The sequence below is a fragment of the Oreochromis aureus genome, linkage group 12, assembly GCF_013358895.1.
Source record: "Oreochromis aureus strain Israel breed Guangdong linkage group 12, ZZ_aureus, whole genome shotgun sequence".
Taxonomy (NCBI): domain Eukaryota; kingdom Metazoa; phylum Chordata; class Actinopteri; order Cichliformes; family Cichlidae; genus Oreochromis; species Oreochromis aureus.
Genome location: NC_052953.1, coordinates 4948958 through 4969691, shown reverse-complemented (window position 1 = coordinate 4969691; position 20734 = coordinate 4948958). Strand labels below are relative to the sequence as shown.

The 20734-nt window shown below is 43.2% G+C and overlaps 2 protein-coding genes across 3 annotated transcripts in view; one reads left to right on the top strand and one right to left on the bottom strand.

Moving 5' to 3' along the window:
* bmp2k (BMP2 inducible kinase) overlaps positions 1–4320 on the top strand; it is a 59637-nt gene extending 55317 nt beyond the window's left edge. Inside the window, exon 16 of the mRNA XM_039621088.1 lies at positions 127–4320. Within this exon, the coding sequence (XP_039477022.1) occupies positions 127–1502 (1376 nt within the window). The 3' untranslated portion in view covers positions 1503–4320. The remainder of the gene's footprint in view (positions 1–126) is intronic.
* Positions 4313–20417, bottom strand: paqr3a (progestin and adipoQ receptor family member IIIa). 2 transcript variants are annotated; one of them, XM_031734855.2, is made up of 8 exons: positions 20247–20417; positions 17601–17832; positions 16109–16271; positions 14838–14993; positions 7559–7756; positions 7013–7103; positions 6666–6848; positions 4313–5871 (listed from the first exon to the last, which is right to left on the bottom strand). In XM_031734855.2, the coding sequence occupies exons 1-7, from the start codon at positions 20305–20307 to the stop codon at positions 6706–6708; spliced, it is 1044 nt and encodes a 347-aa protein (XP_031590715.1). In that variant the 5' UTR covers positions 20308–20417; the 3' UTR covers positions 4313–5871; positions 6666–6705. The 2 variants fall into 2 exon arrangements, with proteins under 2 accessions (XP_031590715.1, XP_039477024.1); XM_039621090.1 differs by lacking the exon at positions 17601–17832.
* Between the last annotated feature and the right edge of the window lie 317 nt (positions 20418–20734).

Sequence of the window (20734 nt, the reverse complement as noted above, 5' to 3'; positions counted from 1 at the left end):
GTTTTTGGAGAGATCAGAAAAGGGTTGGATGTCTTAAAGAAATTTGACTTGGCAGTTGTTAAAACTATCAAACATCTGGAAGGATCAGGGGTTAACATCTGTATTATCTGTGTTTTGTTTCTGCAGGTACCAGCGCGCAGAAGGCCGAGCCGACCAGTGCGGAGGTCGGCGTTCCTGAACCTGCTGAGAGTCTGCAGCTGACCCACAAGGAGCACAAACCAAGCAGGAAGACCAACTGCAGGCCCGGCGACGAGTCCGACAGCGACTTCGAGTCCGACCCTCCTTCACCTAAGAGCAGCGAGGACGAAGAGCCGGAGGAAGAGGAGGCGTTGAATAGCGAACATGGTGAAGACACCGAGCCAGAGAATTTTGGACAGAGGCCTTTGCTGATGGACTCTGAGGAGGAGGGAGAGGAGGATGAAGACAAACACAGCTCAGATTCAGACTATGATGCCAGCAGGGTGAAGAACCGCTCAAAGAAACCTGCAGGAGCTAAAGGAGCGACTGCTGCCACCAAGAGTCCTCCTTCTGGGATGGCTCTGATCACGCCCCCAGAGTCACCTGGTGGAGCGAGAGCTGTGGAGCCTGTGGATGTTTTTGGTGCTGTGCCCTTTGTCGGAGGAGCCTCGCCTGTGGAACCTCCAGAGGCCACAGATATCTTCACTAAAGCACCTTTCAAGGTCGGCCACGAGCAGCAGGCGGCAGACGAGTTTGACGTTTTTACCAAAGCGCCGTTCAACCGGAACCTCTCGAGGTCGAGCAGGAGCGGCGGTGACGTCCCCATGGGCCAAACGCCGCCAGTTTCTCCTGAGGGCATCGATGTTTTTGGCTTCTCTCCCTTCCAGCCAAGCCCCGCCGCCCCACCTCCCACCACCTCCAGAAGTGCCGAAGACATCTTCCGGACACCCTTCGAGGAGTCGGCGAGTCCTCAGCAGCAGAGGCTGAAGCAGCGCAGCCTTCAAAAGCTGTCATCCCGCCAGAGGAAGACCAAACAGGAAGCCACGGCTGGGGGCAGTAACGGCAAGCGGCACCACGGCACACCGACCGGAGGTCGCAAGACTAACAAGCCGACCTATCGCACGCCCGAACGAGTCCGCAGACACAAGAAGGTCGGCCGCAGAGACTCGCAGAGCAGCAACGAGTTCCTCAGCACCTCTGACTCTAAGGAGAACATCAGTGTGGATATAACGATGGCCGAGGGAGCGTCTCTGCCGGTGGACGACGCCCTTTTAGACCCGTTTGGAGCCAAACCCTTTCACCCTCAGGACGGCGGCCGACACAGCCAGTACCAAGGCCTCAGCGACGGTAAAGGTGACATCAGCACGGCCAACGGTAAGTCCTGGACAGGCTCTCTGCACGGAGAGAGCCGAATCATGGATGACTTTGGGGCGGTGCCCTTCACAGAACTGGTCATCCACAGTGGACCTCAGCAGCAGGCGGCGCCCTCACAGCCGCTGGACCTCGACCCCTTCGGAGCCGCACCTTTCCCCTCAAAGCAGTGACTCCAATTGCGTCTTCCCGCTCTGTCAGCTGCTTTCTTTTTCTTGGTTTGGGATCATTTTTAACCAACAAGCTAAAACTTTTTTCTAAGAGCATTTTAATACACCAGAGTCTGGATAACAAACCCTGTGGAGTGCGAGTGGCGTTTCCACATATCCTTCAGCTGCACATGTTTTTGAAAAGCCTTTAATGCTGCATCTGAACGCTGTTTGGAACCAAAAGAAACCCACTCAAAAAAAAAATGTGATTCTGAGCTTCGCGTTTGACCGCTTGACTCGCTGTGAAAAGCTCTCTCCGGCCTGCCTTCTGATCTGCCGACATGTTTTTGTTTTTAGCACCACGAAGCCTTACCTGAGCTCGGCTCTGCCTTGCTTCATAGTACCTCAGAAACCACGACGCCGTCAGCCTCTCGCGTCTTTTGAAATCATTTGGGAGTTTTCCTGAACCTCTTAGTTCTATCTATTTTAGATTCTTCTCTATGCATAATGTCACAGTAGTCTTTATGCAGCTAAATGTGGGTGTGGTTTGTGATGCATTAGAAGGGACTGAATCTTGTTCTTCTTGGAGCTCTTAATCGGGTCAGGTTTAAATTTAGGATCTTAACTTTTTTTTTTCCTAGCAGTAAGAACTCTTGTTTTTTATTTTTTAAATAAGTTACAACTCAACATTTCTCTGTTAGAAATAAAACACACAAAGCCACGTTAGAGGACTAGTTTAGGATTTATGAGCCCTGCAGAACTCGAGCTGTTCCACTGTTTTCCCGGCATTGTCACTGACCTCGGCATTTTACATCATCGGGAATTTTGCCATTGGTAAACTGATAGGTTTGCAGGTTTAGTCTGAACAAGTCCCATGAAAGAACTAAAGCCAATCAAGTGTTTCAAGTAATTTTCGCTCCAACCCCAAACGTTTGTAGCTGTTACATGACTGAGGTGCATGTGAGACTGGCTCACATTAGCTGCTCTGTAAAGGTGCTTGTTGTACATTTGTATATTTAAAAGTAGCGTAAAAGCTTTAAAATTGACTAAAAATGTCACCAGAATGTGAAGAAATAACTGCTACAACAAAAAGGACTTTGTGCCGAAGCGATATTGACTGAAGTTGAATTAGAGCGGGGCTGTACTTTTATGTAATACCAATCAGCGCCACAAGATGGTGCTGCGAGTCTGTGTAACCTGAATTAAACTGGGTGTTGTAAAAACCTCTTGAGAAAATTAGGGGTATGAATTAAGAAGAAAGGGTGAAATAACAGCAGCACACACCTTAAATCATTTCAGCACGCCCCCTGGTGGTGAAAGATTTGATGAAGGTAGATAATACCACTAACCTGCTCGCTTCAAAGTCTGTGCTGAATTCAGACAAAACCCGTACTTGGAGGTACTGTTTAAGATTATGCATGTCGAAGTCAAGTCAAACCTTCACCACCAGGTGGCAGCGTTTTTGCTAACGGGTGTGTTGATGTTTTTTTAAGATTCATGTTGCTGCTACTGTTAACTTTTTTTTAAAATCAGGTTTCTCAAGAAGCTTTGCAAGACCACAGCTGTAGTCAGAGATGAATTTGAAGTCAAATTTACCTCCTTTTTCTATCACTTTCCCTTAACCTTGAAACAGGAAGTAGACTTTATAAGGATTTATGAGAAGAAGCTATAAAGGATAATTTGGTTGGTTGGTTTTTGAACGACTTTTAAACTGAGAATTTAGAAAAAGTGGACGTACTGTGTGCTATGTGTGAGAGAGATAAACCCGACTCGCTTCTCTTGGGTTTTCATTTAACCCCGTCTGTGAACGCAGCCCCACTCAAACTAGTATTTACGGAAGGTCTTTGAGAGCAATAGTTTGGTGTTAGAAAGAAGAACCGTACTGTTCAGAGCTTTAAATAATTCATATTTAGAGGCGCTGCTATAAAGCTCATCTTTGTAGCCAGGAGGCATAAAAAAATTAGAAAATGGCACCCGAACTTTTAGTTATTTTGTGGCCATTTGATAATTAAAACTGTACTTTATGTTTAAAGAAATAAAATCCCACTTAAAAATCGTAACTGGTTAAAATAGTTTTCATACAGTCCGTGTTTTTGTGCCAACTGATTTATGGTGCTGACCAACAAGTTATTTTGTCTGCTTCACCATCATGTGTGGGTAATTCCTGGAAATGAGTTTGTGGAGTAGATTTAACTATGAATGAAGTAAGAAGAGTGGCAGGGATCTTTTTCCACCTCCTTAAACTATCAGACTGCTCTTTTAAAAACAGAAAATTCCTCATGGCGCTTTATTAAGGACCCTACAGTAATACAGGCCGGGGAGCAGATTCAGACTGTGGGGGGAAACGATGCGTTGGATCATTCGATGTTTGCTTCTGCAGCGAGCGTAATACTCGTGGCAGCAGGACTCTGTATGTGGGACAGGTTTTATTGGTTTATCGAGCTCTGATTACTTGAGTCACGGTTTCGTGTCTTGATGGGATTTGTTCAGTTTGTTTTTTTGTCTTTGCAGAATGAGGTGCACTCATAAAGGGAAAAACATGTTATTTGGGTTTTTGTTTTTTCTTCTTCAAATCTTCCTTAAACAACTTTGTGCTTCTACATCAACCGCCTTAAGCACTGCATTTAGCTCCACCACCGTTGGCACATTTGTTTGAATGAAACCAGCAGCCTGCTCTGTTTTTGCTTCTTTTTTTTTTTTACACCAGTTGAACCATTTCATACGACCGCTTCCATCTTTGTTTTTGGTTTTGTTTTTTCACCAGGGTAAGTCTTGTATTGTATTTATGCTATACTGCTGTTGGATGCAATAAATAAAGTTTCATCTCAAACGTCTGGAAACAGCACATGGTTACTTTTATTTAGAGTTTGACACTCAGGTATGAAAAGTCAACATATAAAACTTTCCGCTCCTACAAAATGAGTCTATTAAGACAAAAAGAAACTCATTATGAATAATTTAAATACAGAACCACAAACCGGAGAACATTGCCCCCTTTTTCAACATTAGAAACATTAAACAGTCACACAGGAAACATCCGGCTTTCTGTTCCAGAGTGAGACAGCTACCAGCAGAGAGGCGCTGCACTGGGGAGTGAAGCCATGAAAACATTGCACATCACCCTAAACGAGCTGGAAAAACATGTCCTTAAAAAGCTGAAGAGAAAAAATACATTTTCAAAAATGAAGTTTGCTTGTCATAATAAAAGTGTTGTAAAGTGATCAGAGTTTACAGTAGATATCAGAGCCGCACGCTACACAGAAATATTAATGCAGTTCATGTGAAATGCATAAATCGTGAATCTAAAAACTGTCCCAGCTTAGTGACAAATCAGATGTTTTAGGGTTTTAAAACTTAAATTCGATTGTTCAAATGCTCAAACCTTTTAGCAAACAAGAAAATAACAGTCTGTAGTAATAAATGTCAGCGTTCATAGCGCTGCAGGGATGGCCAAGGTTTGCTTATAGTTCAAGTGGCCATCGCTGACTTCCTGTTGTCGTTTCCTGTGTGGACATCTTTTCATTATGACCAGACTGAGGTCAGGACAGCGCGCCAGGAAGCTACGTCCATCTTTTATTATGTGGAAGTAAACGCAGAACTGAAGTAGACGAGGAAGCTGGAAGACTGAAACACTTCCTGGGGTTTTAGGACTCATTCCTGCAGCTCTCGGCTGGGACGCAGTTATAAAACTGAAATTCTTTACATATAAATGAACATCAGTTTGAACAGGAAGCGAGCAGCTTAAAAAAAAAATCAAAAAAAAAATCAGAGCTTCAGGTATGAAATAGAGTGGGTACATTTATATGAAACCATCTGTGGCCCGTCTCACTTGGCAGAGTCCGCACTGACGAAAGTCAAACTTTGTTCTGTCTGAACATCATCCCCATGCTTTGATTATTTCCACTGACAAAGACTTCAGAGTCTGTTTTTAAAGAAGATCTTGAGTCTGTTTACTTGTAGTATAATAATACTGACATTAGACAGTTCAGTTCCTTTTTCAGGGACGAGCCTGAATCTGCTGTCAGATGAAGCAGCTTTCAACCTTTAGAAACAGCTGGACACGGGTTCATTTCCAGGCAGAAAAACTAAAGTTACCAACCCGTTCCTTCAGTGCTGTCTGCAGTTTACACACAAACATGAAGTCCTCAAGGAGTTTATAAAGGTGCCTCAGCAGGTGACAGCCTGAGTGATTTCAGGTGAGCAGTCAGTCCGACGCAGAGGTCCGTATTGTTTCTTATTAGCTTGAAGTACTCAAACGTCATCTCACACGCTGGATTCATTCCTCCTCCCTCATCACAGAGACTCACAGGTGAGATGTACTGAACACACAGGTGAGAGAGTCCATCTGTGAGGAAACTGATGGACCGAGGCCAGAACAGTCTCTGCAGACGACCTGAGGAGGAGACAACACGTCAGCTGTGGGCAGAGCCAATTAAAAGGATCAAAAATCACCTGTGTTACCTGAAACGTTTCAGGCTTCAGTTTCATTTTATCCTTTTAGACATATTCTCACAGATGTGAGACAAAACGAAACAGACAGAAGAAACTTCATATACAGTAGTGTTCATGCTCAGATTCTTATTGGATGTAATCACTTAAAAGCACTTTTTTTGGTAATATCTCATGATTTGTTTATTTTTTTCTGTAACTGGAATGACCTCATGTCCTGACAGATCAGCTGCTCCTCGTCTTCCACCTGCTGCCTTCTTTGATTCCTTTAGGCCTTTTAACCCCCAAACATCTGCTTCAATATTAAAGATTTTCTTTTTTCTGATTTATTTAAATTGAGCCACAGTCTGCATCTGAGTGAACCTCCAACTCTCTGCAAAGTTTTCTCAGCGGTCTGTTAAACAGCTCCTCTGTAATCAAAGCATCTTTGAGCGGATCAGAAACTGAAGCTTACACGGACGTTACCGTTAAGGTCATTTTAGTCATAAAGCTCTGGCTGTGACCACAGACGCTCCACTAGACTACCACTTGCAGTCGAACTCTTCTGGTTATGAGGGGCAGCCAATCAGAATAAAGTCAGTTTAAAGGCAGAGGAGGAAAAATAGCCGAGGGGCTACACCAAAGCCCAGAATTACTTTGAACTGTGAGTCATGCAAAGCTCCTCTAGTGGAGTCCAGACGATGGAGCTGAAACTGAGCAGAACAGGTCTCCTTTTAAGAAAGTCACACGGCCGCTTACGGTTCATCGGAGCTGCAGTCCTGGCGTGCTGAACAGCAATCTAGGCGTGTTGGGGGGCGTTGGGGCACGGCTGACTGTGCCTGTACGCCATGATGAAGCCTGATGATTGGTGCCACCAGTAAAACATGAGCACTAGCAGCAAGTGCCAAACCTGATGGCTGGAGCCCAGGTAGTTCAGCTGACCTGCAGAGACAGGAACGCACAGCTTGCTTCACATTTTAATGAGATTCGGGCCAATTTTCAACATTTCTCTCTGCAGTATTAGATTACTGTTATTTTTCAACTATGAGTGGGAAAAAAAGCAATGAATCAAACAGGAAATGAGGAAATAAAAAAAGTCATCTCACCTGGGAAGTACCGCTCAGGAACTTTTGAAACATAGAAAATGAGAGCCAGTGCTGCAATGAAGTACATCACCAGGACCCGAGGAACAAACGCCTGAAAGGAAGAAGAAACATCGATTCGACCAGCGTGTGGACAAAAATGACCCATAGATACAAAACTGCAAAATCAAGTTAACTGTTAAAACTGCAGTTCCTCTAATGGCCACTTAAAGCTTGCCCTGAAAGCCAGTCGGTCCCCACAGACTTATAAAATGTTCATTTTATAATAATCAGTTGATATAAAGAGATTTTTCAGACTGAAGTACATTTGTTATGCAAAGTAAAGCCGATCATTGTGCATTAAACATGGATTTTTTTCTTCTTATGACCAGCAGGGGGCGACTGTGGTTGCCAAAAGAAATCAGACGGTCGTAAAGTCTATGGGAAAATTATTTCTCATTGCTTTCTGACCTCATTAAATTGCCACAATCGCTAGTTTCAAGTCTGTTTAAAGAAAGGAATCACAGCAGTGAACACGCTGGTTACGGGGACCACACTGAGCACGCTCACCTGGACGAGTTCAGAGGAGAAACCTCCCGTGAGGCAGATCCAGTGGACGGTGGGGATGAGGCCATACCCGGTCACCGAGCAGAAGATGATCGAGCGCAGCTGCTTCCACTGCTTGCTGAGGTAATGAGGGTGGATCTGAGCGAAGAACACAGCCAGGATCATGGCGAGGACCGTCACCAGGTACACCTGCCGCCAGTACTGCACAGACAGGAAGACGAGCGTTCAGTCACACCAGCTACACAGTAAACTCCCTTTATGGCGGATTGAGCTTTTTTTTCAAGAGGTCCTTCGCATGCTGGAGGTATCCGATGGTCCCAAGACTTAGAGAAACCGTAACTAAGGTTACACCCAAACACACTCACACCGTCCGAGTTCAGCGACATCACCTAGACAAAGAAACAAACTTGAGGCTTTAAAAACATCTCAGTCAGTTTCAGAAGCAGAAAAGAAAACCAGACAGGTGATTTTTAAACTTGCAGGGAGCTGAAACAAGTGAAACAGCACCTGGGCTGATGTGAGGGACCTGTTTGCAAACAGTTTCATTCGTTTGAAGATTATCTGTCCCACCGGAGTCCTGAGGAAAGTTCTTCAGCTGCTGAAAGCTGTGATTTTAGAGCTTTATTTACTATGACTGAACCACAAACGATGAGCTGAAGCTCACTGCAAACTCAGCTGATCCTTCCCTCAACAGACCCTCTTACACGCGCAGCTTTCACATCATTCAATCAGCTTTATTTAACTCTGATCTGCTTTTCTTCTTCCAGATTTGAAGGCCACAAAGAAGAACAGGTGACAGGCTGTGAAAGGGTGAAATCCTTGATGTTATCAAGCAGATCACTGGTAGCTGATACAGCTGAATTGGCATTTATCACTTCGCTTTTGGAGATTCTGAGGTTCAGAGCTGTGCACTTGTCACTTTTCTCCTGCAGTTAATTTTATCTATAAGGACAAAACAGCTGGTCCTCAGGTGGGAAAAGGTAGTAATAGTAGTGGTAATAGTTGTTATTTTAATTTAGTACAAATAAGGTTGAAACTCAAACTTTATGAGAAAAAAAGGCAGTCCATTCATCCTTCCTTCCTCTGCTGCTTATCTTGGTCTGGGTTGTAGGAAGCTCATTTCCACTGCTGTTTACAGGTACTCCCCACAGCTTGTGGCTATAGGTAAGAGTAGGAACGTAGACCGAGTGGGAAACTCACACTCGGGTCTCACTTCACCACAACAGACTGCTACAGCATCCACACTGCTGCAAAAACACATCCGGTAATCTCCTACTCACTCGTTCCTTCACTCCTGAACCAAAGCTGGAGGGGGCACTCAAACCATCTCCTCAGAGATTTAGTTCCCAAGCATTTAGTTCCCAATAGGGGGAAAAAATGCTTTAGTGTACATGCAAAACTAAAACTGTCAATTTGGTCAAACTGACAACACAGCATGATAAAAATGAAACCACCTCATCGTGGTTCTGCAAAGTCAGAAAGAAAGTTTCATCAAACGTGGTGTACACAGCTTCTTTTTTCTGATTTCTGAACAACTATAGGACAATGATTCAGGGTTTATATATTACTCTACTGCAGTACAATTAAAAAAATTCAGTTAAAGTCTCCCACTGTTTCATCTGCTGTTATCACGACTATAACGCTAATCTGTCTGCAGTTGGTATTTAAACTTCTATAAGTAAGTGTTTAAAGTCTGGGCAGCCTCGTCTCGGTCCCTTCTGTCCGTTTGTGTGGATGTAGGCCTCCGTCCAGTCACACGTCCTCATGTGACGAGTCCTGCTGAATTTCACAGTGAATAAATTTGCACCAGGAACAAGGCCCCGCTCTGCTTCAGCCAAATTTTTTAAGCTCCTCTCCTCGCAGACTCCGTGTTCTCTCCTCCAAATCTGCATCTCTAAAACACTCTTGACGAGACAAGAGTTTGACTGGCTAAATATAAAAAATCTGTTTTTCTTTGGGGACTTGGCGTGCCACGGGAGAGGAGCCACCCAGAAGCAGAGCCCCAGTCTTGGCAAGGACGAGGGGGAGGGAGATGGAGGAGGAGGAGGAGGGGGACCTTCGCTTAGACGGCTCCCGGACTTGCGAACGTCATATGGTGGGGAACAGGAGTGACGGACCGCTCCGTGAACGCAGCCATCTGGTTTGGGCTGGAGCAGATTTCAGCTACGTTCTGGGGGCAAAATAACCCGGCGCTTCCAATATGCGGGGGAAAGCGAACAGTGAGGAGCACGGCCAACACTTCAGGAGTTCAAAAAAATAAATAAAATAAAATAGGACAGAAAAAAAAAAAAAGGGACATGGTGGTGGTGGGCGGCTGGAATAAGGAACTGGCTTGTGTCATCAGAGGCTGTTTTCCAAACGGCGAGCGCGGCGAAGGTGTCGTGTTGCTTATTCACCGGGAACAATGAGTCAATCAGCAGAGCCAGACTGCAGGGCCCACTTCAGCTTTATTCAATTACTGCTTCCCAGGCTGAGGATGTTGAGCTGAGAAGTCTCCGGGGAGGACTGTGCTTCGATGTTAAACCGATGCTCAGTGCGCACACACACACACACACACACACACACACACACATTCAACATGCGCCCGACTGCAGTGAGCAGTCTGAGGTGGGCTTCTGAGGTAGAGCTACTCGATCACATACGTGAAAACACCACTGTGGTTATTTCAGGTCAACTTTAAAACATCTTGAATTTCAGCTTCACCATAATTCAGTTTGCATCAACCGTGTCCTCCCTTTCAGCTGTGTTGTACTGCCAGCTATTAGGATTATCATTAATTAATTTTATATTACCAGTGAGGAGGCGTAAGACAGTAGAAAGCAATGCCAAAAATTTTTTCCTCTCGTGTGCACTCGCACTACAATCAGCTGACTTAAGGAGGAGGTGGTCTGCACTCATTTCACTTATAATTACTTTGATTTTTATTGATGTAAAGGGCAAGAAAATGAGTACAAACTACTGCAGGTAATGCAACACAGGCCAAGCATCTGCACAGGCAGCACTCTCACATAAAGCTAGTCTGATCTGCATCAGGTAACAGGAGCAGGTACAAGCAGTCAGTGTAGTTTCTACTGTAAAATCATTCAAGTCTTCTTTGACCTGGTTTCCCATCTTCGCATTCATATTCAGGCACTAATGAAAGATCTTGCGTGTCCTTGTGAGGACAGGTAGTTGTTCATAATTGGTTATTGCGTGAATATGCACATCTGAAACATGTGGCAGAGTAATGTAACCAATTATTTTCTCCAGTGAGTAACAAAGTAACATTTTAAAGAACAACATAAGTGCAATGAACCCAACACTGCTTTCACAGCTTTTAGTCTCTCTCACTCTCAGGGTCCAGTTCCACCCCTGTGAATGGCAGCACACACCAAGAGTGACATCAGAGCTGCAGGAGTGCCTCTCCAACTGAGCCACACTTCTTTATTTTTGTAATGTGGTGTGATTGGTTCTCCTCCTAAACCAGCACTCATGCAGAGGTTTGGAAAGAGTGGCGATTGCAGCGAGTCTCGGGGTGATGTCACCGTGGTGATTCAATTCAATTCAATTCAATTCAATTTTATTTATATAGCGCCAAATCACAACAAAAGTCGCCTCAAGGCGCTTTATATTGTACAGTAGATAGCACAATAATAAATACAGAGAAAAACCCAACAATCATATGACCCCCTATGAGCAAGCACTTTGGCGACAGTGGGAAGGAAAAACTCCCTTTTAACAGGAAGAAACCTCCGGCAGAACCAGGCTCAGGGAGGGGCGGCCATCTGCTGCGACCGGTTGGGGTGAAAGAAGGAAAACAGGATGAAAGACATGCTGTGGAAGAGAGACAGAGATTAATAACAGATATGATTCGATGCAGAGAGGTCTATTAGCACATAGTGAGTGAGAAAGGTGACTGGAAGGGAAAACTCAATGCATCATGGGAATCCCGGCAGCTCACGCCTATTGCAGCATAACTAAGGGAGGATTCAGGGTCACCTGGTCCAGCCCTAACTATATGCTTTAGCAAAAGGAAAGTTTTAAGCCTAATCTTGAAAGTAGAGATAGTGTCTGTCTCCCGAATCCAAACTGGAAGTTGGTTCCACAGAAGAGGGGCCTGAAAACTGAAGGCTCTGCCTCCCATTCTACTTTTAAATACTCTAGGAACAACAAGTAGGCCTGCAGTGCAAGAGCGAAGTGCTCTAATAGGGTGATATGGTACTACAAGGTCATTAAGATAAGATGGGGCCTGATTATTTAAGACCTTGTATGTGAGGAGCAGGATTTTGAAATCAATTCTGGATTTAACAGGAAGCCAATGAAGGAAGCCAAAACAGGAGAAATATGCTCTCTCTTTCTAGTCCCTGTCAGTACTCTTGCTGCAGCATTTTGGATTAGCTGAAGGCTTCTCAGCGAGTTTTAGGACTTCCTGATAATAGTGAATTACAGTAGTCCAGCCTGGAAGTAATAAATGCATGAACTAGTTTTTCAGCATCACTCTGAGACAGGATATTTCTAATTTTAGAGATGTTATGCAAAAATGGAAGAAAGCAGTCTTACATATTTGTTTAATATGTGCATTGAAGGACATGTCCTGGTCAAAAATGACTCCAAGGTTTCTCACAGTGTTACTGGAGGCCAAGGTAATGCCATCCAGAGTAAGAATCTGCTTAGATACCATATTTCTAAGATTTTCAGGGCCGAGTACAATAACCTCAGTTTTATCTGAATTAAGAAGCAGAAAGTTAGCGGCCATCCAGGTCTTTATGTCTTTAAGACATTCCTGCAGTTTAACTAATTGGTGTGTGTTACCTGGCTTCATGGATAGATAGAGCTGCGTGTCATCTGCATAGCAGTGAAAATTTATGCTATGTCACCATTGACGTGCAACACAACCAATATGACCGTAAACAAAGCATCACTCTAACTTTCATGATCCTTCTGCTTTCTTACGGTCTTTCCACCTTTATCCAACACCTTACATGTCATTTCCCGTGATGGCCTGGTGACCTCTCAGTTCCTCATCATAACTGTGAATGTGATAAGAAAATAGGCAGAGGGACTAATTAGACCAGTGGCTCCCCAGTGGTATGACCTGATCGACGGCCAAGTTTGCATCAGGGTTTTGTGTTACCCAAACATTACTGTAACTGCACGAAATGTCAGGAGAAACTACTGCAAACGCTACCGGAGCTATAGCTTCAACTGGATCAGACAGACTTCATCTCAAGTGGATTGTGCGGTTGGGTGCATTTAATTAAGTCCAACATGGTGCTAAACACATTAAAGAGGCATTTAGGGACTGGGTATCTCTTCTGAGAGAAACAGTAAAAGAGCACAGGATGTGACCAAGAAGGAGGAAGAATGTTTGACTGTGAGAAAGTTTCTGATAAGGGGATGGACTCGGAGCTGTCACTGACATCTTTCCAGATAATAGAAAGCCTGATTTCTGCAGACATGAATACAGATGTGGTTTGTAAACTTCTGGATTCAGTCCGATCATCCAGGTATGTGAGCGGACACATTTTTTTAACCCTACAAAAACGCATACACATGCGTTTTATGCTGAACCAACATCACTTCTGTCTTGGAAAAGAAAAGAAAAGAAAAAAATACATGTAATTATCATTTCTGAAGGCAAAACTATAAAAACACTGTGGACAGAAGGAAGGTCAGGCTTCCAGCAGCCTGACTCTTTCTTGAGACTGAAGAAGGCTCATGAGAGCAGCACATAAAAGACTGAGGTGATGAGTACAAGGACACAGGATTTAAGACAGAGAAGCAGTCAGCTTGCTCTGCCTGTCCTCCGCTGCTTTGAACTCGACTCACGAGGGTAAATAATAAGCCGTTTACAATACAAGTGAAGCGCAGCATCGCTGAGTCACAGAGGACTGCAGGGCAGCTTCTCACATTTAGCATTTTGTAAAGGATTTAAACGAATGCAGCTCCAGAGGGCGACGTGGTGCTCAGCGTTAAGAGATAAGGATTCAGAGTGAATAATGTGGCGAGGAAGTTTAACTCTGACCTTGCTTATGAATTTAAAGCCGATTAGTTTTTATGTCTTTGATCTTTTTTGTTTGGAAAAATGTGCTGGTAGCAGTAAACTGTGACACAGCATCTTTTGTAAAGTCACATCAGAAAAGTCAGAGTAAAAGATAGTGCTGAAACGAGTAAGTCTGGGTCACACAGAGACCTGTTTCCAGAAAGAGTGAGCTTAAATTCATCACAACAGCAAAATCTCGAGGGATGAGGAGATGGACAACGTGCACGAGCTTTTTACTGCTCCAATGCAACAGGGTTAGAAAGGCAACAACAGCCTGGTTTTAGATAAAACCACAGCAGAGGAATAGCTTTACATGAGCTAATGAATAACAGTAGACACTGAGTGCAAACTCAGGACATCTTACTCTTCCTATTCTGAAACACCGCGTGTAGCCCGCAATATTTCTATCAGCATGAGGACGTTCAACTTCGCATTTTCCTGATAGAGCTTCGTCTCTGCAAGTTCAACAGTTTGTCTACATAACAAAGAAATGCTAATGTGGTAGTAAAAGTATTCAAACAGGAAGGTTTCTGGCCGTGGATGTTATGTGGCCATGGCAAAGATCTTAATCATTAGAAAGAAAAAAAAAAAAAAAACCGTCGTTGTACCCATTTCCTCTAGTTTACCTCTACTGGCCTCTGAATGTTAGATAGAAAGCACTTTAGTAGAAAAAGCATAGTAACAAGTGCTTTTATGGGTGAACGAGGCAAACTTGTATAAAGTGCTTTGAGTACTTGGAGTATAAAAATGCTATCTAAGAACCAGTCTGTGTACCATCCCTGGTGATGTAATCTGCAAGTTTAAACACGTGACTCTCCCATTGTTACGTCGCTTACTGCCAGTTTTATGTCTCGTCCATTCCAGAAAAAACAAAAATCTACATACAGCCCCAGAGCACTGGAACTCCAAATAACTGCCCTCAGAATAATGCAAAGTCTCTGATCATATTTCAGTATCACTGTTCAGCTTGGATGACTAACAGCCGACGTAAAGCAATGTGCCAGAAACCTGGACGTTACTTTCTATCAACATGGAAACTTCAACCAGTACGTCAAAGGCTAGTACAGTCTTGTTATGTGCAGATTACAAATACTTCCAAATAATGAACCTGTCTGTAGTTTCGCGTCTGCAGTTGGTACAAAACATGGCAACAAGGCTTCTCGACAACACTCGGCGCAGGGAAAACGTCACTTTTAAATCACTACAACGTGCTCCGTCTAAGAGAGAGCAGTTTATATGAAAGGCTGCAGGTGAGCTTACGTTATTACAGTAGAAGGTGTAGAAGACTCCGGGGACGTAGCAGCCCAGGATGCCGATGGAAACGCCGGCGTAATCCAGCGCCATCCAGCGGCGGCTGGTCTTCTCTGAGCGGTGGCAGCAGAACAGGTGGTAACCCACCGAGCACAGCATACACAGCTGAGGACGGCAAAACACACAGTCAGGCATCGCAAAGAAGCTGGGGTCAGAACGGATTTACAATGGATTCAAATTTATTTAATAATGAAAATAAGTTTATTTATAAAACAGGTTTACGTGCACAGACCAAGAAGAAAAAGCAGAACATGAGCTTCTAACTGAAAGCGGGACATTGAGGTCAAAACAAGACAATTAAATAAGTTCTGAGATGCAACAAAAACACAAACTGGCAATATAATTAATAAATACTAATAATGTCAAGCCACATACATATTTATTATATACAATAAATTAATATTTGAATCTGAAATCTGACCGTTTAAAAGAAAGTAAAAAAAAATTTCCACACCAGGTTTGAGAGTAATTAATAAACGTGGTATTTTAATCACATTAGTGATTATGATGTTGAACTTTATACTTGGTGTTATGACATTTAACCACCTTGAAAAGGTAAAAGTTCACATTGTGTCAAACTACGATCGCTATCCTGCCCGACAGTAACTGCACTAATCCTGCTCTTTATTTTCTGAATCCACTGAAACAATGGAAAAAGCTCAACTCCGGGCTCACCCACTTGTACGGGCATGTCTGGATATTTTAAGTGCTATATTTATAGGTGATGATAAGTGTACAAAGTGATCCAACAGGTTCATTAATACCTGGAATAGCCAACTCTACGGAGGCCTGTATTTGCCTTCTTCAATACTCAAATATACTGAGATTCATTAACAGTGCATGAGCAGTGTAATTACCAACTTCAATCTAACCACAGCTCAGGAGAACTGAAATATCTCTGGTGGTTTATTCCATATAAAAGCAACCACAAATTCCCTTCTTAATATTAATAGTTTTAACATTACAGGCCCTCAAAATTGGCTAAATTGTTAAAAGGCAACTAAATGCATTTCAATCAATCAGAGTTTGAATATGTTTTCTGCCCTGAAAATTTAATGCGGAGGTCATCCGTACTTAAAAAGGTATGGGGGCTAATTTAAACCCACTGCTGTGAACTTTGAGGGCTTGTAACTCTGGTAAATCTGGAAACTCTGGAAACTCTGGGAACCCCCTTAAAATGTGAGATGATGTCTAAGCAGAAGATGCTAGCAGCACTGTACCTGAAAGCAGAAGAGTCCAATGGAGTAGATGACATAATCCTCTCTGGAGGCGCCAACAGCCGGCAGCACCGAGGCCATGTTGTACACCCCAAGACAGAAGAAGAGGAGGAAGCCCAGGAGATGGCTCCAGATGTTCACCGTCTCATTGGACAGGATGAAGAGGCTGCAAAGGTCATTTACAAGCTTTAAAATAGTCACACAGTCAGTTCCCTCTAAAGAAAACCAGAGGTATGAACCAAAACTCTGAATTATACCCCACAACATAAATGTCTGACAAGCATCTATTGCCTCCCAATCAATAAACAGTCTGGATTCGCCGTTTCCATTAACCAATGACAAACTAGAACTAGAGAGCGACACGAGTTGCACAACTCCCTTAAAATCTTTATTGGCATCGACCCCACAACAAATGTCAGGAAGCAAAATCAATCAGCCTCTGCAGCGAGGCGTGGGAATCACAGAGTACCTTTACAGCACGTTACACCAAGACACAACGACATCATCATACCGCAGCTCCACAACAATCAAATCTGAATCGTGAGAAAAAAAGTCACCACCAAGAAGGCAAAACCAAATCAGGATTTATGTAAGAATTTACTGCGATTTTGTATCACTGTGAGTACCATCACCACTGCTCAGTGTTATTAATAAGCTGTCTGTCATTTGTTTATCCCGCGAGTTCATCTTTACTCTCATTAATTTTATCTGTGCCTCCATGAAAACCCATAAAGTATTCACTCAAGAACATCCCTGTGTATTTACTACTACATTCAGAAATGACACGACATACTGGTGTATACTATCATGGAGGAAAGATGGAAGTTTTCGGGGTGAACCAACTTGGGAAAAAAGTCTATTTGATTTTATTTCTACAATATCTCAAGCACTTTAGATTCATTTTTGCAAAAATGTTGCCATCACAATGTTAATACGTTCTTAATTAACGCCCCTCAAAGTAAATAGGGGAGTGGTTTTCAATGTGCGCATAATAACTTCATAAGTACAGGAGACAACTACAGGAAATTTCCAGCTGTAAAAAACAAACAAAAAAACCAACCAAAAAACATTTAAGCTTGGTTAAAAACTGCAACCAGAATCTTCAAAACCTGTTAAGAATATTTTTTATCTTCCTTATAATCAGCTTTAAATATCAATATAATGGAATGCATCATAGTTTCAACAGCAAAGTTTCACCAATTGACATAAAAAAGAGAAAGACGCTGGTAGTCTGCATGTTTAACCTGCTTTCACTGAAGAAAGCTTCAAAAAGTGAATTGTGGAACACTTTCAAGGCTCATATCAACATGTGGGATATGTTGTTGCACCACATGATGTCTCCTCTTTTCCTTGGCTCTTTTAGCTGTGATTCCTAGTGCGCAAATAATTTTCTGAGGTGTTCAAAAAGTAGGCACTGCTTGACTTTAGTGGAGTGACTTGTGTTGTGGTGTTGGAAGATGAAAACGCCGATTTCAGGTTAAAAGGTGCTTCTCACCTTTTGATGCACAGCCTGGAGGGCAGGTATGCCCTGTATCCATCTGTGATGTAGGGGTTCTCCCTCAGAAACGGGGGGATCTGCTCGTATGTGTACAGCCTGATACCTCTGGGCACCAGTACAGGCCAGTACTGATAACCTCCCAGCTCGATGTAGTGTGCAGTCTGAGAGCTCTTCTGTGGTTTCTGAGGCATGTCTGAGCCAGCAGCGTGCGGTTTAATCTGACCCGAACCTAAAACCAGCAAGTCAGTTCAAGATCAGATCCAATAAAGGCAGAACTCTTTTAATAAAACATAGCATTAAGCGATACTTGTTTTGTTGTCAGAGCATCTGAGTTTGTAATTCGAGTGGAGAAGAAATCAAAGTGGCTCTGTGGAGGAGCTGAACGAGTAAAGAAGACAGCAAAACATCAAGTGAAAGCTGATTCTTCTTCATCTGTGTGGAGCTATTATCAGAAAGCTATCATTACTTGCAGCCACCGGCTTGTCTTCCATGTAATCTCATGTTACCGAAGCTAAGATTATCCGTTACGTTCTACCAAGATCTTCAACACTTCACTGTCCCAGTCCTGCATCCCACCGTGCCTTAAGTCAGCCACAATTGTCCCACTGCCAAAGTGTACTAACATTAGCAGCCTCAACGACTACCGACCAGTTGCTCTAACACCTGTTATAATGAAGTGCTTTGAGAAACTGGTCCGACGTCACATCATGTCCTGCCTGCCACCCACACTCGACCCACTCCAGTTCGCATACAGAGCTAACAGATCAACTGAAGATGCCACTGCTACAACGCTCCACACCACCATCTCTCACCTGGAAGTGCAGGGCCGTTACGCCAGGCTGCTCTTTGTTGACTTTAGCTCTGCTTTCAATACGATACTCCCGGACAGACTAATAGTTAAACTGCTGGAAATCGGACTTCCTTCTACCACCTGCCGCTGGATCAGAGACTTCCTGTCAGACCGTGTACAGAGAGTTAGAGTGGGGCCTCATCTTTCCTCAGCCCTCAGCCTCAACACCGGCTCTCCACAAGGCTGTGTACTGAGTCCCCTACTGTACACTCTGTACACACATGACTGTGTTAGTACCCACCCAGACAACGCAGTCATCAAGTTTGCAGATGATACCACCGTGGTGGGGGGGCTCATCTCAGGGGAGATGAGACGGCGTGCAGAGCTGAAGTTCAGAGGCTGTCAGATTGGTGTGTAGATAACAACCTGGACCTCAATACCACCAAGACAAAAGAACTGGTAGTCGACTTCAGAAGGAGGAAGTCCGAGCTGCAGCCTGTCAGCATCAACGGGAGTGCGTGGAAAGGGTCTCCAGTTTCAAGTTTCTGGGTGTGCACATAGACACAGACCTCCAATGGAGCTCTAACACCTCTGCGGTCTTAAAGAAGGCCCAACAGCGTCTCCACTTTCTGAGAATCCTCAGAAAATGGACCTGAAGAAGGAGCTGCTGACCGCCTTCTACCGCTGCTCCATTGAAAGTGTGCTGACATATTGCATCGGTGTATGGTTCTCCAGCTGCACCACAGCACACAGAAAGGCACTTCAGAGGGTCATTAATATGGCCCAAAAATCATTGGACATCCTCTTCCCTCCCTGAAGGACCTGTACAGCACTCGCTGTCTCAAGAGGGCACGCAGCATCCCACGAGACTGTACACACCCAGGACACCGGTGTGTTTAAGCTGCTGCCGTCTGGCAGGAGGTTCAGGCTGCTGAGGTCCCGAACAAACAGACTCAAGGACAGCTTTTACAATAGGGCAATAGCCTGATCAATGCAAATAGCTGACCTGATTGGCTACCTCCTGGACTTTTTTTTAGGGGAGGTAACAATGTTTAAAACAATAACAATAATAATATTTATATTTATAACAAGGTGCAATAATAATTAATGTGCAATAATAACAGTGTGCAATACACATAACACTTATTCTTCTTTTTTATTTCTAAGTTAATATACTGTGTTGTGTTGTTTGTGTTGCGTTGTGATGTGTCATATCGTGTCGTGTTGTGTTATATGTAGTGCCGACGTAGGACAGTTTTTCCAATTTCATTGTACTACTGTACTATGTATGACTGTGCAATGACAATAAAGAATTATCTTATCTTATCTTATCTATCTTATCTTATCAAACTCCGTTCACTAAGGTGGCGATTTTAGGTGCTTAAGTGCTAACAAACATTGACACACATCACGGTCCAAACTTGGATCCAAGCTCCCGACCATGTTCCAAATGATCAATAAAGTTTGTATGTTTATACAAGATTCCGTTTACAGTCAAATCCTGCCAATAAACTGTGTTGTAGCGTTAATTTTACAGCTAATGTAACACTGTAGAAGACTGTGGCGAACACGGTATCACCAAATACAAAATTTGATTTTTTTTAAACACAGCGTACTTTCTTGATACATTCTTTACGAGCCGATTGTACCTGAAAGACCACCCGAACAAAAGCAAAGGCAAAATTATGTTTTTGATGTAAAGTATGCCGTAGTTAATCAAGACGACGTTAAAATAGCGACATTTTCAAAGCGGTCTGGTAACCAGTGGCTAATTATAGCTTGGCTCTTAAAGGGCTAAGCTAACAACAATGAGCTTTTAAAAAAGGGAAAAATAAATTAACAAACAAACTCACCTTTTAATTTGGCATATTTGCAGTTTGTGCCATTCTGGGGCTTATAATACGTACTACGCATTTGTGAACACGTGTTAATATTAACTTTAAAAAACAAACAAACACAACGCGTAAAATTTCTGAAGTTTAAGCTACAACATCTTCCGAGTCACACAGACGTCATCAGTAATGGACCCTTCCAACGTGGCCAACGTCTGCCTGAGTTAAAATAAATAAATAAATAACGCAAGCTTAAGCTCTGTTTAATATTTACTATTATCGCTAATATCCTTAGAAGATTCTTTATTAAAATAATTTAAATAACCTTTGTTTTTCTGCATTAATGAGCTCTCTCAAAATCCCATATGGGACTCTATTCACGTGAACTATTATTACTCATGAGTAATAATAGCTCTTACCGTAAATATAAATGGCTTTGTTTTAGGTTTGGGTTTTAGGAATCGTGTCTAGCACCCTTAATGAATTTTTACCTGATTCAACTGATCCAC